We start from the raw sequence: 22,337 nt of genomic DNA on the forward strand, positions 1-22,337 counted from the left end.
CAGTGTGTCCAGGGGAGGCGGGGGTGGGCTGTGCCAGGGTGGCCCCGATCAGGCAGGTAAACACTGGTTGACCTCGCATTTTATTAACAGTGGTTTATCTCCTGGACTCGACCTACCTCGCTTTCTTGAGTAAAGTCGAGGGCATCCTCTCCCGACGCCAGCAGCGTGTGCAGAATGCGCTGCTTCACCTGCTCCCACTCGACCAGCATGGACTCCCGGTGGTACTCCTCGGCCATGCCAAAGGTCTGCCGGGGACGAGCAGGGACAGGCGGCCCGAGCGGAAAAACAAAGCACACGGTGTCCTGTAAGCCCCCCGATCTCCCACCCTTCCATTTGTACAGGAAAAGCAATTACCTGGAAAAATTACCCTCGAAGAGTTCACTGACGGCTGTTCACAACATACCCTATTTCATTAAGTCTCACACATGAGAAAGGTTTAAAAATTGCAGTAAAATATACGTAACAAAATTTACCACCCCAACCACGTTTGAGTGGACGGTGCAGTGGGCACTGAGCACAGTGCTGCACGGCCGTCACCACCACCCTCTCCAGGGCGCTTCCCGCCCCGCAGAACTGAAGCTCTGTCCCCACTGCACCGTGAAGCTCCGGGCCTTCCCCCTCCCAGCCCCTGGCAACCACCGTGCTGCTGCTCCTCTAGGACCCGGCCTGCCCGGCTGCCTCCCAGAAGTGGAGCCACAGGGCCTGGGTCCTTCTGCGGGGGGCTTACTTCACTTGGCGTAATGCCTTCAAGGCTCGCCCACCTTGTAGCGCACGCAGAACGCCCCTCCTTTTTCAGGCTCGATAATAATACTCCACTGTATGCATTCCCCATATTGCGCTTGCCCATTTACCCATCCACGGGTGCCGAGCTGCTTCTACATTTTGGTCATTATGAACCGTGGTGCCACGAACATGCATGGACAGCCATCTCTCCAAGTTCTGGCTTTTGATCTGGGTGCACAGCCAGAATGGAACTGCTGGGTCACGTGATACTTCATGTTTAACTTTTTGAGGGCTTGTTTCCATTGAGGCCGAGGATTCTACAATCTCATCAACAGTGCACAAAGTTTCCAATTCCTCTACGTCCTCCTCAATACTTACTACTTCGTTGTTTTGGGGGCTAGCAGCCCTCCTACTGGGTATTTGGTGATACCTCACAGCTCTGGTTTGTATTTCCCTGGTGATTACTGATGCTAAACATATTTTCATGTTCTTACTAAGACAAACACGGAGTGAGGCAAAAGGAGGTGCACAGCTGCTCATATGGAAAACAATACAATAATTAGCAGACAATAATACAAGAATAAACTGTTTCACGTACTTACAACTGTAAACCTCCTTTGCCCCCACCCTGTCTATTTTTCAAACCTCTCATATTAGGCTACATAATACAATTGATAGCATGTCAGTTTATTTTCTTTGTGGTGCATGTAATGATGAATTATAAAATCAATGGTATCTTAAGATTTAATAAGCATCTAAGATAAGAAAACACAAAAACAAAAGATTCTCCCAGTGTCTTAATTTTTTTTTAAAGAAACAGTGATATTTTCATAGGCGGGGGCGAACCGGTAAAAACAAAACAAAACAAAACAAAACAAACCCAGCCTTCTAAGGTTAGGTTTCCTCCCTGTTTACCCAAAGTCACTTCTGAAACAGCTGGTGAACCCCACCCCTGTCTACCTAACACTCACTCCTAACACGGCAGTTGTTACCGAAGCAAAGGCATGCACTCAGAGGGGAAAAAAATGAGAGAAAGAGACAGAACGAAAGAAAGAGAGAGAGAGAGAGAGAGAGAGAGAGAGAGAGAGAAAGAGACAAGTCAGGAAGGGAGGAGAGAGGAAGGAAAGACAAAGTGAAACCTCTCAGGGGGAAATATACTGAATCATGACCGTTCTTGGCCTATTATTCTTCAATTGGCAGAGCAGGTTTCCATCAGCTTAATCCCACTTTTCCAAAAGCCATTTCATTTGCAATCTGATTACAAGTGGATTGGCATCTAATTAGGCAGCACCCAAGGGATGAGTATTAGTAACGCCTACTTTATTTTTGGCAATGTAGATAATTTATGCTGATAATAGCCATACATGTGCGCTTTGGAAACTGTTAGAAAAATCACATATACTCTTCCTACAAGTGGGATATTCGACTAAGGACCAATATTTCTTAAAATGTGAAAGAGAGAGACAGCAGACACACAAAAATAATCAGGGAGGGGTGCCACCTTCCGAGTTTGACTCTGGCCCATCTATCCGCGGACCCCTTTTCTAACAGGTGCCAGGAAGACAAAGGGAGACATGTGTACCAGGAACTCTCAAGACAGTGCTCCGCCGGCTTTTTTCCCCCCGAGAGCCAGGCGGAATGGACTGCTCCCATCGGTGGGCCTGGATTGAAAAGGTACTTGGAGAAAAATCATTTTCTCTTGCCATGTATTTTGAACGGAGAGAAGTATGTGAGGACCGAAACGTGGGGGTGGGGGAGGGGACACTCTAGAAGGTGTCCAGAAGTAATGCATGAGCGAGCCACAGTTTAGTCTAAAACTCATACTATTTAGTGGTCGAACCAACCGGCCTCAGCCTGAGCCTCTCCCGGCAAGGCGAACGGAGGGCCGGGGGCACGAGGCCCAGGGTGCGCAGCAGTGAGGCGGGGCAGGGCTTCCGAGCTCGCCACAGCGAGCAGGGCACTGGTCAAACTGGACTGGTGCGATCCAGGACACTACGGTGTCACGAGAGTTCTTCTCAGGGACAAGGATGGCAGAGCAGTGAAGGCGACTGAAGAAAACAGACAACATACCATCCAGAGGGACACTGCCGATGAGTTGGGTGGGGGCAGACTTCCAGCGTCGTGTGAGGATCAGGGCGACAGCCAGTGGGGACGAACCGTCCCATTGATCAGCCTGCCCACCTGTGTGCCGAGAACTCCTGCTTCTGCAGCACAGGAAGTATCCCGGGAACTGGCAGCTTTCTGGGCTCAGATCCTCAGCTAGATCTGAGAAGTGTGCCAGCTACGCATTTAGAAACAGCCCCATAACCTGAATGAACAGCTCTGTGGTTCCATTCATCGTTAGTGTGATAAAGAGCTTCAAGTAAAAATAAATGGCCCAACGTCAAAATTCTCTTCCCTTGACCGTGCCACCCCCAGCATCTCTTAATTACATCACAGGTAATGGAACATCCAACGTGTGGGCTCGTCAGCCATGATCAGCCACCCATCTGCCCTATTGCAGCCTACTCCCTTTAGACCCACGTCGGACCCACCGGATGGCTGGGTGCGCCAGGAGGGTGTTCACTGTTGGAGAGCACGAGGGAACCAACAGAACCGCCCGACTCAGACCTGGGAGGCAGGGAACACTAGGAGCGGGAAGGAAAGAAACCCAAGGAAGAGGAAAGAATAACCTGGAAGGGTGTGCGAAGGTCTCAAATTAAAGGAAGACGAGACAAACCACAGAAAATGACGCGGCAGCAGAGAAACGATTAGACGTTAAACTGGAACTTTCGAGCTCTGTGTGGAGATATGGCCCTTTGAACACAGTTAAGAAGGGAAGGCAGGGAGGCAACTGGGCAACTGAGCTGAGACCAGGTGGGGGCACTCGCACCCCATTTTCATAAAGAGAGGAGGGTGATGGGCCCTGACTTCACACCTGCTTATTACTGAGCTGTTGCTGGCTTTTAGAGGCTCTGCATATGTTCTGATAATGTTGTTCTGTTTGTGCTGGGAGGCACCAAGCGGGAAAAGACAGGACACATTTGTGGTTTTGCAGCTTGTTTTCTTGGCATTTCAGCAGGACATTGGCAAGTTATTCAAACGTGAAATTAGCACCAAAATGCCAGGAAGCTGCTCCCCTTTGTCTGAAAATGACTCCTGCTCCGTGGCAGTATCCCAGGGTCCCATCCGGTGACAGGTCTCCCCCCAGGCTGGCGCCCTCACGAACACATATGTACACGTTTTGCACTGTGGTGTGTCACTTAAATGTTTTGGCTGGCTGCACATATAGTCTCAGTGTGGCACAATGTTCGGAGACTGCCAACTCCAGCAACGCGTTCCGCGGGGTGAGTGGATTAATAGGGCTTGGTGGCGTTCGACAGACCTAAGTTAATTTCACCGGTCCTTTACAGCAGGAAAATTAAAGTGGGTAGCTCACTCCAAGCGTGAACAAACAACAACAAAAACCTTTAAAAAATATTTTTGAATTAGAATCAAGTGAATTTCCCTATTTATAGAAATAAGCACTTACACCAAAAAACCATAATGAATTAAATTTTGGGAAACGGTACTCTAATAATGAAACATGTCAGTCCTCTGGAACATTTTCTTCCGAGTCAGAGCCGCGGGCCGCCTGCTACGCCGTCTCCCATCAGCCCAGCTGAGACAGCTCGGCCCGCGTGGGCCGGCGCAGTGCAGCACACGGAGAAGCGGCGCCTTTCACCTTATCACTTTCTCCATAAATAATACAGAAGTGTGTTTCTCGCCATATGAGGATTACATAAGTAAACAGCAGCACAGAGCTCCCCCCGCAGCCCGCTCGCTGCTGTGGACGTGCCCCCTGCAGGCGGGCTGCTGCGGGCCCTCCAGCCCCTTCCCGGGAAAAACTGCCTTTTTAGAACCAACTCCACACGCTCGCTAACCTTCCTCCCGCCTCCCAAAGAGTCCGGCGGAAAACCTGACTCTGTAGTGGGAAGTTCTGGAAAGGTTTCGATCTTTTAATCCTTGCCCAAAACAAATGGTGATAATTCACATGTTAGTAAAATAAGTTATCTCTGAGCTTCTTGAGGGAATGCTTGTTGCAAAATATTGCCGCAGACGTGACAGCTGTGACGTACAGCATAGGAAAGTCAGTACTGCCGTGATAACTTTGCACTGTGAAACAAGGTTACTCGATTTACCGTGGTGATCCAGTATAAGGAATACACACATTGAATCATTATGTTGTACACCCAAAACTAATACATTGTATGTCAACTGTAGCACAGAAAGTCAACTTGGGTGATGAGGGAGAAGGGAATTGAGAAAAATTATCAGTGATCAAAACTGTCCCTCTGAACTGCTGATTCAAGAGAAAACAAAATACCATTTTTTTACTACAAAACTAAAAAATTGTCTGGACCTTCCAGTTTAAGATTAATTTATAAATAACCGACCAGTCCAGTGTTTCAGAGGCACCTGTCACTAACTAAGTACACAAGGACCTACAGGCACAACGTCTTCCTCAGAAACAGCCCCTGCAGAGCTCCCTCTGGCGCGTCCCTGTCCAGGTCAGAGCGCTGGGCCTTCCACGCAGGCTCCAGCGCCCGGACCGGCGCTGCCGGGACACAGCGCTGCCCTCACCATGGCTGTGCACCGTCCACGTGCAGGCGCGTGTCTTACCCGCTTCCGGGACTCCTCGATGGCAGACAGCAAGGCATTGTCCTTCTCGTTCTTCAGGAAGCCCTGAGGAAGGGGGAGAAATGACACAGCTCAGGCTCGAATCAACCCTGGAAACATCGAAAGCACAGAGCGGGAAGAAACCAGAAGGACATCTTCAACCCTGCCCACCTTCACCCTCCCAAAACTCTCGACTCGGAAGTATCCAAGCCGGTGGTTTTCACAGTTGTCCCCTAGTTTCCTTCAGTCTGGGAGCACGTGATGACGGTCAGGAGGTCAAGTCCCATGAAGCAGCAGCGGAGAGTCCCACGTCCTCTAAACCTGAGATGTGAGGTCAGGACTGCCCTTCAATTCCTAAATGGCCCCCATTCCACGGATGCAGCTGGGCCCTGCAGCCAGCCGCAGTGCGCTAACTGCTCCCATCTACAGCCGCTCGGACTCTCAAAACCTTAACTGACTCAAATGCGAAATGAACACTAAGTGAGATGAGGTCGTGAAGGGCTTCGCCCAACATCCAATGCCGGCAGCTCTATTATTAGGATCAACGAGACACAGGTCTGTTTGTAACATTAAAAAAAGAGATGCCCAGGGTGATCTCCTTGTTGCTGCTCAGTGCCCTCGCTGCTCCAACTGAGGTCTCGAGGAGCAGAGAGGGTCCCTGTCCTGACAGCATGCTGACAGCCGGCCACAGCTGCAGAGAGAGTGGGTGTCAGGGCCGCCCCCGTGCCAACCCCTTGCCCTTCGCACAGGGGTGCAGCTTCTTTCCCACAGCTGGGGTGTGGGGGCCGAGTGGGAAGAAGAAAGATGACCTGTCAGCGAACAGGTGAAGATCAAAGTCTCAGTCGAAACAGGAAAGAATTCGAGTTGCCCTCCACGTGAGATCCACCTACACGCTGTAATACAAGGCCTGGTCTTACTTTTCTCCTTGCAGGTGGGATGGCAGGGGCTGTGCCAAGCGCCCGCCCCCTCGCTGGGCTTCCTTTGCTCTTCCCCATCAATGGCCAGCCCATCCCATTTTTTCTGACTGCACCCAGATCTGCATGTAACCCACATATACATACGCACAATCAAAACACAAACGCACACAATCATTAGACACATCTGTTGAAAAGCAACACACTTCTGTAAGGAACATAATTCTAAAAATTTCCCAAGAAGTGAAATTTCCAGTAGTGGTTAAGGAAGAAAAAGAAGAAAAAGACATGGCTTTGGGGGAGACTATTTCCTTCCTTAAAGTATTCGTTCCCATTATATGCAATTGGGTTTTCTCTATACCATAAACGAAGCCCAGAGAATATATAGATCTTGAACTTTTATTTTTCTTCCTTTGTTCTTTTCTAAAATGAAATGACAAAATAGACTACGACTCACATTTAAAAAACCACATACTGGTGACCTGTCTTTTGAAAAGAATCTCACAAACAGTAACTGACTGTCGGAATGGTGCTGGACCAGTGCACCATCTAGTGGCAGCTCGTTTCTTTTCAAGGCCACACAGGAAAAAACGGCACATTAAAGAATTTAAAAGTTGGGCAAAAACCCACCTACCTCAGCCCAAGTGTCCCACAGATCTCTCCCTGGACTTCCCTGTTCTGTGTGTGTCTCCTGCCCTTCCAACCGTCCAGTGAGACTCTTCGTGCCGCGCCCCAGGGGACACTTGCAGAGCTCACCAGAAAATGTGTTTCCTGCAGAGGCGAGCTGGGCAGGCCAGGAGGAGCCTTCTCTCACTGGGCGGGCTCCCTGCCACACGGAGCAGCCTCCACCCCACTTTACAGGTAAGAAACAGGTTTCTGCATTTAACTGACTTGCCCAAGGGGTCCCACCAGGAAGAGGCAGAGGCAGAATTCGCACACAGTTCTCTCCAGAGACACACGGTCTCTGAGATACTTAGGGAACAGTAAACTTCTAAATCAGGAAAATGTCTCTCCTTTCTAAAAGATGAAGTCCAGGAGGGGCATGAAATACCCTACATTTGTTTTCTTCATCAGTTGTCAGTCCCCCTTTCCAGGTGATGAACTTGAAGGCTCACAGGGCACCACCCTTAAATCAGTACGAGTAGGAGCTCACTCACACTCATGGACACGGCGATCACACACACACACACCTCGAGTTCCGGGCCTCACCTTAACCCCATTCCAGGCTGTCTCTCCACACCGCAAGTGTGTTCTTAGCACATGTTCGGGTGAGATGTGCTGAAGCGATCCCTTTGTCAGTTACACAAATGTCTAATCACTGTGTTGTACACCCGATGCTAATACTGGATGTCAACTGGAACTGAATATTTTTAAGTTTTAATTAAAAAAATAGGTTAAACAGTTAAGAAGCTGTACCAGATGGTTTTTAAGGCTTCTACCAACGCTCAAATGCTGGGGTTGCATATTCAGAACATCATGGTTTGTAAGTTGCAAAGCTCAGACTTAGACACTGAATTTTCTAACCCCTTTTCCAAGTGGAATAAACAGGTATGTTATACTTGCATATCTATGCCTTCCCTCCCCCTACCTCACATGGCAGGGGGGGAATGAGACATTAAACGTCAAGTTTTTGGCATTCCTTTAAAACTGGTTTTCTAAATGTGGCTCAGAACCCATAACTTGGTCATGAAATCAACTAGCAATTTTTTTAATGAAATAAAGTCCAACAGGGATATCTGTTTTGGGCACATACTGTTTTGTGGAACTCTTCTTTCAATTATATACACTTACGGGTGTGAATGGGCTGGGTCAGGGTATAAAATGCGTTTCTTACTACAGGTCACAGACAGAAAAGCTGGAAATTACTGCTGCACATGTCAACTCTACAGCATTCCGAAATATCAGTGTTTACTGCTCTGGCGCCATAAACACCGTGCACCCGCCCAGGCGGCATCACCAGCCACGTGCTCCACCTCGAACGGAGGAAGCAGGCTGCCTTGTGACGTCCACTGTCACAGGACGACCCAGCAGGTAACCGCAAGGGGAGCCTATTCTGCTATCAAACGTGTGGCCGGATCTCAGGGACCTGGCCGCCAACCTGGCTTTTCAACGGCCCGGGTTGAGAAAGATGGCGGTAAAGCTACACAGTCACCTTTCAGACTTCAGGTTTCAGAACACCAGCGGCAGCTAGCTCCTACCACAGAAAAACAGAACGGGCAAAAGGATGTTTTTTTTGGTAAAATGGCCAAATTCTCTCAGCTTCTTTGCTTTCCAAAAGTGAAAACCGTAAGCAGTAATTTACGGTATCTGCAAGAGAAATTTCAGTACCCACTTTGGCGGGGAAGAGAACAGGGTAGAGAAAGGGCAGACACCAATGCTTCCCAGGCCTTCCCCACCCGCCTGCAAGTGCTTTGTTAGACAGTTACATAAATGGTTTGAATTAGAGATCACAAACTGCCTGATCGCTAAAAAATAAAGTGAAAAAAGATACGATAATTAGTCTAAGGTGGCCCCACAGAGCCAAAGTCAAAGCTTCCACAGCCCTCAACACCAGAGGGCCATTCCATGTCTGTCCTCTTCTGCCTACCACGTGGCCAGGCCGCCAGATCAGAAAAGTGCGGTGCCCACGGCAGGTATCAGACGCCAGACAAAAACACGTGGCGGGCGCAACAAAAGTCCCGTATCCCCTCTCATTTAACACACGCACTGCATACAAAAGAGGAAACCTGTAACCAACATTCCAAATCAGAGTAATATCAACAAATGCAAGCAGTAACAGAAAATGGTCATGGTGAGGTCTTGCAAGGGTACAGGCAACAGCTCGGAAGGCAATGAAGATGGAATAACATATAAGCGGATCAACATTAAACTTAAAAAGCAGGATAATGGAGAGGGTCAGCTCCAAAATGAAACAAGGATTCCAATAAGAACTGCGTTTGTTAGAAGGGAGGGCAGGGAGTGGAGAATGTCTAACTTCCATAAAGACTGGAGAGTGAGTTAACATCCACGATTTTGCTTCAGTGCCTTTGGAGGAAAACGCCTACTCCTGTAACCTCTCCAACGCCTCTTCCCAATTTCTGAATGATCTCTTCTGCAACCTTCTCTTGGGTGAAATTTTTATGAAAGTAAAACTGCTACTTAAGGAGAAGGTGGAGAAGGAAATGGCAAGATACTGTTTTCAGATGAACATGCAGAAGCCCTGCCAGGACTCGGAGCCCCGGCTGGTCAGACAGTGCTGACACTCCATCCATCAGCCTCATCCGTGGGCCTGCAGAGAGTGCCTCAGGGAATTTCTCAGGTGCAAAGACACGTGCATTATGGATGAAACTCGAAAGATGAAGACAGAAAATTTAAAATCGGGGCATTTTCAGGATTTGGGAAACTTTCATATTGTTTATAGCACGTTTGGTAACTTTCTTAGACCAATGTTTAATGTAACAAAATAAGAATACATAAGAAGTCAGCCTGAATCTCCTTTTGCGTGGAATACAGACTGCGTAGCAAATTGGGGCTTTCTTCTCCAATTTAAATATTTACAGTAAGTCTCACTGCTTGTTTTCTGCAAAAACTTTAATATTTTAAATTATTTGTTCGCAGAGCGCATTAAAAAATCTATCTATATATATCTTCAAAAATCACCCCGGCAGAAAGCAGCGCTGAGCTGGCAGGGCTGCCGTCGCCAACTGTAACCTATTTTTAACGCTGCTGCAGGGTTTCTCACTGTGCACTTATGCAAAAGCCTGGCTGCTCTCGTGCAGCAGGTGGCAGCAGACCCGCAGGCGTGGCGGTGGAGACCCACCATTTGCCAGCTCCGCATATCCATCCGCCGGCAGGCGGCTCAGGCGGCTCGGGAGCCACAGGTGGCAGAGCTTGGCTCTGTAACATGGCGCTGTGTGGGCACCAGGCCATCTGTCACCGCCAGGCTGCACGGCCCCATTTTGTACATGGTTTCTACTACTGGGTTAAACACAGGGTCATACAAGTACGTGATGGATTTGGGTCCATTCAGGCAAAACAAATCACTTACTCCCATAACTCAAATTGGTTTACAGGTTGGCCTACAAAGTCTCCCAGGCTGAAGAGAAACTCAAAAGCATGCAGGAAGGCTGATTCTGCACCCAAGAATACACAGCTCCAAGCAATGCCTCCTCCGGGACCTGCCCAGGGCCTTGTGGGCAGGCAGCATTCTGACGTGAGTGTTCTGGCACGCCCTGGTCCCTTCAAGAGAATGCCCATACCGCCACGATACAATGCCATCTCACCAGTGCCTTCTGGAAAAGCCACCGGCCTCTGAGAGAGTCACTCACATATAAGTCCATTTAACTGCCTATTGTGGACTCCTCCTTTCTATCATGCCATCCCATCAAGAACAGAAAGGAAGGGAGGGAGGGACGGAGGGAGGAGACTATCCTGTAACAAAATCCCAACTCCCAAGATCTTCATCATTGGTGAAAGAAAGAATCTAAGAGGAAGAACTCCCCGTGGCCAGAAGGAAAAGGAGCAGGCACACCTCCCTCGTCAACCCTGTGTGGGCACGTGACACACGAGATGCCTCTTTCTATTTCCACACCAAGGCACCAGGCGGCTGCCTCTGGGAAGTAAGCATAGGAGGTCCACTTAAAGTGTCTTGTGCTACTGCTGCAAAGCCAGTTCTGTCCCTTTTAGGGGCCCAGGGTATTCTTATCTGCCACCAGGCCCTCTAGGAAAGAGGAGCAAAAGCAATCTGTCCAGCTCAGTCGCTGGGAGACTCCGTGCAGAGGGGAGTGAGTGGTCTAAAGCACGACAGAAACGAGTAATCAACGGCGGCCGCTTAGGCACCAGTGGGAAGCAGTGCTTTTCAGCACAACGCCCTCTCCTCCTGAACCCAGCAAGTCCCGAAATAACCTTTCGGGGTTGCGTAAGCAGCTCCCCCTGCTGCTCACAGGTCTGGGGAGAGGATGTGATCTGCTCCATGCAGATAACCTCGCCACTTCCAGAAGAAATGAAGCAGAGCCTGCCCCTCGTGAGAGGGGCCGGGATGCAGTGACCAGCCACGCAGCAGCGCTGGGCCTCTGCTGGCATTCCACGCTCTGGACTTCTAGAACAGGGTTGGGCGTGGGGGGGGGGGGCAGGAACACTAGGAGTCAAGAAAGGGAGAAGGAGGGCAGCCAGCCAACTGCTCAACTGCTCTCGGGCTGCTGAGGCGGCCCCGTGGGAGCAGGTGAGGGTGGCAACTCCGAGCATGTTCTCTCCTCCCCACCACCCCTCACCCAGTCAGCACACTCGCTGGGGCACCCTTTGCGGACACAAGGACAGGAAAGATCTGAAGAGAAACCTTTCCAATCCAGCTGTGCAAAAGGAACACAGCAGTGCGCCGAAGCGTGCTGGGCTCCAAAACGCAGCAGCAGAGGTCTCTGCTCACCCAGAGGTATGAACAGATCTAAAGCGTTAATCCCGCAGCCACTCCAAGGTGACGGAAAGACAAGACAAGGAGGGTACAACAAGGGGCAATAAGAAATGCTTTAATATGTCTTTGGGGAACTGATTTCCATCTTGGAGATGGATCAGCCCAGGTTCGAAGAATTCTGGTACTAAAACCGCACGGCAATATTTAAAGAGTGGAAATGCCTCAATAGTGACCTTTTCCGTGGCCAACACCCCCTCCCACAGCCCCCCAGAACTCACTCTAAAACTACTCATTGAAACCACCCTGTATTTTTTTAAAAGTCAAACAGACCCAGGGACCCCCTGCTTTGTCAGATCTAGTGTCCTTTCCCTTAGGAAAGGGGCGACAAAGGCAAGACCTGGGGGCTGCGGGAATGACCCAGAGCAGAGGGTGTGTCTCCAAGCCCGGCAGGTGGGGGCCGGGCGGTTTCTGCCAGGCTGGTTTCTCTGGAGCTCAGGACGGAGCCTCCAGTTCTATCCAGAGAGTGAGCGCTCGGAGCGCTGTCAGTGTAGGAACCCCGTGCGGCGCTAACTCCCTGCCGGCACCGCACCGGTGTCGGTCGGTCGTGGACGCCAGGGACGCCGCAGGCAGACACCGAGGCTCCTCCGTGCTGCAGCATGGCTCGTGCTGATGGGATGGAGCGCGGCTCCTCCCACCTGTCACAGGAACAGACGCTTTGGTTTCCCTGCAGTTTCTTCTAGTCCAGAACTTCCTTTTTATTGAAAACGTATTTATCTAGTGAAGCAAACCAGAGACCTCTTTTATATCTTCCCATTGTCTTAAATGGAATTTGTCATGGTTTTCCTCTGCTAACCGTGGCTGGGTGTCATGCTCTCTCTCAAATCTTAATTGAGTTGGAAAGCGTTCTGACCTCACCTCGTCAGAGTGGACTTTCCCCTGCTGTACTGCGGGACGCACGGCTCACCAGTGTCACCGCGGGTCCGGGAAACGTGGAACACTGCTGAGCTGGAGTGACAAATACAAGTAACAGGAGGAGAGAGGGCAAGACCATTTTTCAAACAGAAAACACCCAAAACTGACAAGGAGCTCGGACCTCTCCATCCGAACTAGGGGAGAAGGGGGAACCCTGTGCTGTGGGGCCCTCGCACCTGGAGCAGAAGGAGCCTTCGCAACTCTGGGCTCTGCCCAGCTCAGAGTGGGTGGGGGGTTGGGGGGATTGTCCGAGACTGTCCCTGGAGACCTTGCCTTTCCTGCCAAGCCAACACAATGAACCTAAGAGCTTGACCTGCAAGATGTACCTTATTTTTTAAACAATGGTTTATGTGATATATTTATAAATGCATATTATTTACTATAATATAGACTCAATAAGTCATTTTTGGCAAGACCTGCTGAAAGCCCAACCCATTGGGTCCATGAGTCACCAGGGAGCCTTCAAAGGGAAAGGGGTGGAGCCGGATGCAGACACAGGCGTGGCACAGGTCAGGAGTGGGGGGTGCCTGTGGGGGGGTCCTGTAGTGGGGGCAAAAGCGTCTGCCTTCCAGATGCATGGCCTTGAGAAGGTTGTTTAACTACAGTAAACTCTGCTTTCCTTAACTGCGAGGTGAGCGGACTGTACTACATGAACTCTGAGGCCAGCTCCAGAAATTCCAACTCCATGGCAGGTGGGAGCAGTAAGAAATTAGCATTGTCATTACCACTGTAACTAGACTTCACTTTCAAAATTATCTGTATCTTGAACCACAAAATGCAATAAACTCTGTTTTTGAGGGCAGCTGACATTATTTTACCTATGAAATAACCAAAGGCCACAAGAACGGGAATGAAAATCAGAATCAAACACCGAGAACTCGTCACGGGAAGGCTAGTTTCCACCCTGCCACAGAGGAGGAGTGTACTGCCTTCCATTTTCTGAATATGCCTCTCACACCGCAAGGACCGAGTCTATACATTTCAAGAAGAAAGGCGGCACAAAGCAAGGAATTTCACGAGTGTTGGTATAAAATATCTACTTAAGATCTCACTTTATCCATATTTGTCCACAATTTCTTAAAAGCATCGATTGGAAACTCTCCACGTATAAATGCTAATTAAGTCTTTATTTCAGGAAAATGTCTATCTTCTAATGAAAGGAAAAGTAACTGTAAATTAGCAAGACAGGCAAATGAGTCACATGCGGTCACCTCTTGTCACAGAGCGCCCGGGGCCACCATGCGCCTGCCATCTTAGTGCCGCAGGCCCGCACGCCTGCTTATCTACATGGTGCCGCTCACTGCCAGACTCTCAGAGGTTTAACACAAATGCACTCTTTTGGTAGCAGAAGAACCAGCCCTGCTCTTTACTACCTGCCAGGCTAAAATCTCACGAGGAAACCGAAGAGCTTCCGACTGAGAGACTCGAAGCCCCCACCAGTACTGGGAAGGGGGCCTCTTCCCAGGAGCCAAACCCGAGCAGACCATGGCGGAGGCCTCTGCCATCTCCCCTGAGTACCTACTGTACAGAAAGCCAGAGAAAGAAAAGACGGCCAGCATCTTCAACCAAATTGTAGTTTAAAAATTTCAAAAGAAGGCTAACACCCTTCACACTGTCCATGCACTCATGGTTTATGTACTCAGAGCCGCCAGTGAAATGGAGTTCTCATCTGCTGAACTCACACTCTCTTATTTCCAAGTGCAAGCCTTTATCAAATCCAAGGAAAAAAGACTCTCTTTGCATGCACCCGAACAAGTAATATGTTAAGTGTCCCACTCGGGATTAAAAAAAATTACATAGAGATCTGGGCTCTTCTCCCTCAAGCATCCGTAAGATTTCTGCAAGCTTGATGGAATCTTCGTAGGATCCTAAACAGGGCTTACTTAGGAAACCGAACCTTCCTAGTTCGACGAACAGCCTGATGTGAAAAGCCTCCCCTCCTCTAGTTTCAAAAACATCTATAATTAGAAAGCAGCACCCGGCGAATGGTGTGAACAGCTAGTGCGGCCAGACCTGAAAGAACAGCTGGCTTTATAAATTCCACATCAAGTTAAAAGGTTTCTCCGATACCCCGGTCTGCAAAGATGCAACTACTGGAACAGCTACGAAAGCTTTCTGAGCAAATTCTTCACGGTACAGTTTACTGTAACATACACTTACTTTAAACTCTTCAGGGTTAAGTGCCTTTAAAAAGATAAACACAAATCAAAATTAAAATTCACTTGTTTCCTTTGACAGCATAAAGGAACAAAGGAATGAGCCAAATCAAATCCAATTCATTTAAAGAATCAAGATTTCTAAGCTTACACTCATGAACAAGAATTTTCCACAAGTAGCTTAGAAGTCACTACTATTAATTAAACAGAAGGCACTAAAAATTATCCTCATTAATGAGCATGAAAGCCCCAAGCTATTGACCTTTTAGGGCAAAATCTTGCTTTGTTAAAACATTTTTTCTTATATATTTTAATCAGCTATTAGAGATCATGAAAGTGTTTTCTTAAAAAACCTAAAATCCAGCAGTTTTCTTTAGGCGTGGAAAAGAAACTGACTGTAAAAGATGGTGAAAAGAAGCCTGAACACCTTTAAATACACCCTACTTAGATTTCTTTTTTTTCTCTCAAGTGTTGTTTTCATCTAACTAGTAATAAATTCATACCTCTCAACACCTTAAATTAGCAATGCATAATTAAAAGCATGTGTTAGAATCATTCATGAAACCTGTATTTCAGGTATATTATCTCACACTTAGTTCCTGACACACACACTAAAGCAACACATCCAGGAACCCCGGGTCACACCTCTAACGCATGCGGCATTCATTTTAGTGTTTCTTGTCCACTCAATCAAAGACCAATTCCCACCTCTCACCGCTACAGGAGCATGAGAAATACTTACTGTAGACAAAAGGATTCCATTTTCTTTCTGGGAATGTTCTCCACCCTCCCAGAGAACTCTTCCACGCAGTGTGCAAATCCACTTCCGAGTTCTCCAGCGAGAAGGCTCTCGTGGCACCAAACCTGACGTGAATGACCCTGCAGCCGCCTCCGGAACCCGCTCACCTCACCGTGAGACAGCTAACTGTTAAAAATGGTGGCTGAGGCACTCTCCATACATTAAACTAAGGAGCTCTGATGGAGGCGCTGGCACCCACCCACTTCAGACAAAGGAAGATGATTTGCAACTGTACCAGGCACGGATAATTGACTCGTCTCCCACACAGGGTCAGTGTTAGAGGTTTCCTCCATCTTTACAACAAGCAAACCACAGCTCATTGTCTCATCTCAGAAACCAATTCTTTGGGATGCTGCACTGGGTGACAGTTTTCAAGCAGCCCGGGTCTTGGGCAAATCCAGACCTCCAGCCCTCCAGTGCACGGGGGAGGGGGTGACCTCACAGCTCCTGTCCCTTCCTTGCGAAGCCCTCCCTCTCTCCCCACTTGCCAGCCCCTCAAGTCCTCCCATTGTTAGGAGTACAAAAGTCCCACACCTCTGGAGGGAGCCGCATCTCCCTACCGGGTGAGCAATTCCCAAGTCCACACTGCGGAGGAAGCCCAGCGCTGAGGTCCAGACCCCACGGTCCCACGACACAGAGACGGTCCTTGGGATGGAAAGCTACACATCATTGTCTTTGCTTGCTGTTTGCAAGGGAAGACAACAAGAAGCTGCTTTCTAATGCTGAGGTAAAAGCATTTTCTCTCCCATGTTACTCAAGGTATTCAAAGTGTTGGAGGCAACATTTACAGTTTTATTGTCCTCCAGATAATGCTTGCATGACTTAGAAAGTTTTCATTTCGCTTACATGATCACTTTCTCCACACCAAAAATTGGAAATATACTTAAAGGACTTAATGCATACTCTTTTGAGGATGAATTTAAAAAAGAGAATGACTTTAAGAATCATGTCTTTGGTGTTACTATTTAGTGCTTGTCACATAAAGCCTTATGCTAACCCATTTCCTGGGAGATAATTCCAAACACCTCTAATTTTTCCCTGTAACAAAATACAAAATGACTGAATTCCTTGGTAAAATATCCTACACACACACACACACACACACACACACACACACACACACCTACAATCCCAAAAAATCTGGTTATAGAAAAGAAATTCCACCTTATTTTACGTCAAATAAGAACTGCACTTCACAAGCATCTTTAAAAAAATCCTAAGTCCACACTACTCACCACTTGAAGATGAAGCCTGCAACGATCCTAAATAACCATTTAAATCTTTAAGCAAATACCCCTCTGCCCCACCCAACAGATTTTTAAAAAAAGAAAAATATCAGAATCACAAGGCACAGATCTGCACAGTTCTCAGGAAAATCAGTACTTTTTCTATCACACGAGCTAATGCCTCTGCACTTATCCCAACATTTTAAACAAGCCAAGACCCTGTCTTTCAGAGGAAACACGCTGCCACGCTGTTCACTGGGTGCATTTCTCTTAATTTCTTCACAAAACACAGGCAAAGGCAGTCCTACCTGCAGCCCTCAAGCAGAAGGAGCTCCAGACCGGCGGGTGCCGCTGGTCACCGCAGCTCTTCTCTACCTTCCGTGTGGGATGAGCTCTGTTAGAACCAGTGCTCAAGTTTTTCCCACTCTAAACAGCCGGAAGTGGGGTGGGGGGAGGGTGAGGGGTAGGAAGAGAGGAGAGAGGAGTCAGAGGAGAGAGAGAAGGAAAAAGAAAAGAGAACGCCCTGCAAATGTTGATACGACTGAAGCGCTGAAGAGCCCAATCAGACGAGGTTGCAGGGCCCCTTAAACCGGGTGCCTCGCAGCCCCCAGGGCGCAGTTGCTTTGCACGGATGCAGGAGTCAGACACCAGTTTGAAAGCACAAACTGATGGGAGTAACAGTTTATAGGTTACAGAAGGGTATTTTATTGTTAACGGACTGTACCAAGTTAAGATTCAAGAGGGGGAGAGAAAACATGTAGGCAAGGAATGCTATGATACTTCCCACCCCCCACCCCAGCCACTGCAATTACTCTGATGTGAATTTTTGATGACTTCCGACATCTTGCATGATTAAAAATCGCTTCAGCTGTCATGTCTGGTTAATGTGAAAAATGCATTTGCTGCACTGTGATGCAGTTTTGTAGCCGCAGATTGTAACCCCAGTTGTGAAGCTGGTCCCTTAACTGAGCAGCAAAAATTTGCACAAGCCACGGTGCTAAAATAAATGGTGGCTAAAAGATTTTATACAGCAGCAGGCAGATCCTGCCACTGTAGCCCACAGAATGTGTAGCCCAGACACACGAGCATCTCGGACGCCTGCGCCCTCGTCCACTGCACTGGCCTTCACCCAGAACGGTAAACTCACCATCTTAAAGGTTTGGCTTCTCAGCAGTTAAAAGATTTTGATACTGTTGAAACAGCTATTCACATTAATTACAGCTTTGAACAGAAGCGAGGTTATTTGCATCTCAGGAATATACAGCCAATGAAACTGTCAGTGACACAGGGAAATGCAGACCTTTCATTAACATATGCTCAGCTCAACTGTTACTTCTTTGTACAACATTTAGGGGAAAACATGTGATGTGCGAGTCATGAATACTCCCATTCTACCATAATGGTTTTTAAAAGTGTTCTCAGGAAGAGATTTTTTCCCTCTGTGCTTTAACGTATAACCTGAGAATTAATGTCTACACTGAAATACGAACAAGTGTTTTTCACTGTCGCTGAAAGAAATGCAATGCAGCAAACAGCTATGCAATTGCAGGGAGGCTTGTGAAGAATCGAAGATGAAGCCTCACTGAGAAGCAGGCACCAGATGATTAAAGCCGGGCTAGGCAGGTAAGTGGACTGTCATTACGGTGCAGAATGCAAAAGAAAAAGCAAGACAAAGGCTCTTTCATCTTCAAAAACAACATCCGCAAACCCTACAATTGCAATCAGCTGGGTGCAAAACCAACACCTATACTGCAGAACCTGAAGAACACATAATCCGTGTCAATTCAAAAATATATATATATATTCTATTCAAATATTAACTTGGCTACTTAGCATATAGAATTTGGCTATTTAAGGTAGCCAAATTCATCTACAATCATCAAGTTGGTATTTAAAGAAGCAGAACAAGTTAGATTTTATTCCTCTAAAAGAAAAACAACTAATATAATTAATCTGTATCTCTTACAATAGAACTTTTGCCAATTAAGTGCTCAGAGTTGAGATGTTTGAAACCTTTCTGCCTTATAAAAAAAAGAGAAAACTATATGAGAGAAAATGAACATAACAATGAAAGAACTTACATTACCCACATAAAAATCAGCTCATGGTCTCCTTTGTTTTATTCACTGTGATCACACCAAATGCATAATTTGGAGGGGTGTGTGTTACCAAGTGCTGTAAATCTCAGGAGCTTTCTAGTTTTGTTTCTTCCCTTAACTTAAAATTAACCGCACCGACAGTGCTATTCGATGCCGTAGCAGATGTTATAGTAGGTGCAGCGAACGTTCCACAATTCAAGCTTTTTTTGTTCCAGACCCAACACGAGGTACCACTAGCAGCTCAGAAACTGCAGAGACAGGGAGAAACTATGTGTTGGGAGTAGCTGTGAAATTAACCAGGCTCGGCTTACACTCCAATTACCCAACAAAAGACAAATCTGGGGGACCTCTCTCTAAACCGGTCCAAGAAACAAACTCTTTGGTTTGGGATCGAATGCATACTGCGCCTGAGCACAGTGGCTGTGCAGCAATGACAGCCTCTGCCTGGGGATGGAGGGGGCGAGGAAAAAAAGAACACCAAGACCCCAGTGGGCTTCTGGGCAAACCATGTCACCAACGGTCAAACCTGTCCTCTGAGGGAACCTTGTGAACTCACAGGTGAATGAGAAAACCCCCTTTCATTACTAAGGAAACAAAACAAGAAATATCTCATTGAGTCACTCACTACTAAGACATTTTTCTTCATCAGTACAGCCAACAAAGAAATTAAGGGGATATTTATGCTAAAAGGAATTGTAAACTGGCTTGGATTCCCTTGTGCCCCAACCTATGAGTAATCTAAGGGAACCGGATTCTGGCTGCAAAGGGCCTCGGAACGCAGGGTACTGGGAAGTGTTACCTCACCTGCTGCAGACACCAGATGCCTGAACACGTGTGTGAAGGTCAACTGGAAGGAAATGACCTTATGAAGGAGGTAGCCCTCCAGTTGTTTTACTGAACACAAAGTGGTCCATTCCTAACTGTCTATCTGGTAGTCCCTTGTTTCATTTTGTTTGGGCCTTCCATGGCCCTAAGCACCAAAAACTAAAACAAAGAGAAAAGGGAGACAGCTAGTGGATCCAGCATTTATTAATATAAGGAATAAAAACTGGCTTTCTGATACAATAGCAGAGATGACATCTAACCCTCTCTACCAAAGGGGATTAACACCATCTTTTCGAACCACCCCATTTCAAACTGCAGCGGCAGCTGACCTGCACCTCACGCATGCTCTGAGATATACACTATACAAGATACACACTATATAAGATAGCTAGACACCCACAAGTGCAAAGACACGTGCATCTTACTACTGCAATGACCGAAGTGTATTAAAGCCTCAATGTACCTGAAAAATCTCCAAATTTCGGGTGAAGGCTTGAATTTTCAAGCCGTGTTCCATATAAAATTTCAACAAAGCGTGCACTTAGTTCCTTAGAGTTCAGTGCAATCTTGCAGAGAAAAATTTCAAGTCTGTCATTTTTATTTTCATCTCTCGACAGATTCTCCCAATGAGTCCATTTAGGAACTTCCCGGCAAAGTACGGGTATAAGACCACTAGAAAAGTGGGAACACTTTCTCCAACTGAAGATATTCAGATTCCAAAGTTGTCAATGGCTCTGACAAATTTCTGAGTAGGATGGGAAAAACGGGGGGGGGGGGGGGGGGGTAGTTCTGATTTCCTTCGGCCCACACTTGAAACACGAGGGTGAGGAGACATTTTTGAAGGTGTGGCACTAGTAGCCCCCCCCTTTTTAACCTGTAATCATTAATAAATAAGATCACAGAACAGAAAAAGGAAGCCATCGAATTCTGTGGTTCAAGTAGAATGATAGTACCCATCAGCGACGTTACGTTCAGGTGAATGACGACACAAGGGGCTGTCCCCAAAATCACACTCTCACAGATCCCCCATGAGCTCTGTCCCCCCTTCTGCCAGGCTCACTGGGCTGCTGGGAAGATCAAGTGGTATCACTGGTGGGTTAATGCTTCTAAAAGAGTTAAGAATGAGAGGCCACATGAGGTTGGGCAGTCACTGTCCCCGGGCCGAGCCCTCCGAGGCACAGCAGGGTCCTGGCTGCCGCCAAGCCCACCACCCCCACCATCCTCCTCAGGGCTCCTCTCCCCTCGCTGAGACCTGGCGCCCTCGCCCCAGCACCTCTTCCGTGTTACTGCCACAGCTCTCACCTCTAGATCAGTGGCTCTGGAAACTTCCGTCTGGAGCCATTCTCTGAACAGTGTTTCTCATCCTCTCTCTCAACATTTTAGTGGCATTTCCACCTCGTTCTCTTGCCAGAACATCGAAAACTGAGAAGAATTCTCAACCTTCGATCTGGTTAATCAGCCTGCTTTCTCAGCCCTGACCAACAGCACCACGCCTTCTCCTTGAGTCACTTTTCTTTCCCCTTGTCACACCCCCGATTGAAGCAGAACAGCACATGCTGCCACTTCACCCAAAAGCGGTGTTTTTACTTTGCCCTTTCTTGACGGCTCAGTGGGTCATTAGCAAAAGGCCCAACGAGTGCTTTTCAAAGGGGCTCCTTGAGTCACTTCTGAACATCCCTCTGGAGCCCACCAAGGGCGGCAGGTGTTCTATCCCACAGGCACCTTGCACATCCCTTCCTCTCCGTTCTCGGTCACCAGCCTGGTCCTGGCCGGGTAGCTACAGTGCCTCCGAAGGACACCCGAGCAGGGATCCTTTCACTGGCCAAGGCAACTTCTGTGTGTCCCCCCCCTTCCTTTTCGCATTTACCTGCTCCAAAACCTTCAACAGCAAGGACTGCCCGCAGGCCGCTGCTTGGCAGCCATTCCTTCCACATTTCGTGCCCCTCCCTGACAGATTCTATTCCTTAGCATATAACCTGCCTTGGGCCAGGTCATTACTCTCACATCCCCATTCACTTCCTGCAAGCTAAACCCATTTAATTTTTCCAGGCCTGTTCGGATCCCATCTACTGCAGGGGTCTCCCCCAGCTACCCCCACATCCACTCATCGTTACCTCTCCGCTCCTCTGAACTCCCTCGGCATTTAGAACCTCATGCCATCCCCATTCAGCTTGCCTGTCACCTCGCTCTTTCTCGGACAACTTGGTCTTGTACAGGAATGTTAGGCTTGGCTCTCCAGGTGGAAGACAATGGGCTCCCAGAAGGCAGTGCCCGCGATTCGTATTTACTCTAATCATCATCAGTGCCCACCCCAGTGCTGACCTTGAGGGCGCTCAAGAAAACCGTTTCCCCAACGCTGATTTTTATTAAAAAAAAAAAATTAAAAGGGCCCTGCCCACGGTAGATGCAGGTGACTACTTAAAGGGGAGCTGAATATGAATATTACTTGCTCGTCATTTGCTCTTCCCGATCTCTTCGGCTCCCTGAGATACATGCAGCCTCAGGTAGTACGACAAACGCTGACATGGCCCTTGGCCAGCGTGCAGAGGCGTCGAGCTCCTCTTTGTGACTAAGCATCATTACCAACAGGATTCAGTTC

The 22,337-nt window shown here is 48.0% G+C and overlaps 1 protein-coding gene and 1 non-coding gene across 4 annotated transcripts in view; both read right to left on the reverse strand.

The window, feature by feature from the left end:
• The window catches only part of NUP93 (nucleoporin 93), an 80,872-nt gene that overhangs the window by 26,817 nt on the left and 31,718 nt on the right, over nt 1-22,337 (reverse strand). The window contains exons 1-3 of one of the 3 annotated variants that reach the window (XM_037141522.2): nt 17,123-17,376; nt 5,365-5,427; nt 117-245 (exon numbers count right to left, since the gene is read on the reverse strand). In XM_037141522.2, the coding sequence (XP_036997417.1) occupies nt 117-236 (120 nt within the window). In that variant the 5' untranslated portion in view covers nt 237-245; nt 5,365-5,427; nt 17,123-17,376. Of the gene's footprint in view, nt 1-116; nt 246-5,364; nt 5,428-17,122; nt 17,377-22,337 lie in introns of those variants that run through there. The other 2 variants (XM_037141520.2, XM_053663193.1) reach the window with 2 other exon arrangements.
• Nucleotides 21,258-21,390, reverse strand: LOC119046493 (small nucleolar RNA SNORA21). The gene has a single exon (XR_005081996.2). It is a non-coding gene; the product is annotated as a small nucleolar RNA SNORA21 (small nucleolar RNA).

The sequence above is a fragment of the Artibeus jamaicensis genome, unplaced genomic scaffold (genome assembly GCF_021234435.1).
Source record: "Artibeus jamaicensis isolate MK-2021 breed Jamaican fruit bat unplaced genomic scaffold, CSHL_Jam_final contig_3152, whole genome shotgun sequence".
In the NCBI taxonomy this organism is placed as follows: domain Eukaryota; kingdom Metazoa; phylum Chordata; class Mammalia; order Chiroptera; family Phyllostomidae; genus Artibeus; species Artibeus jamaicensis.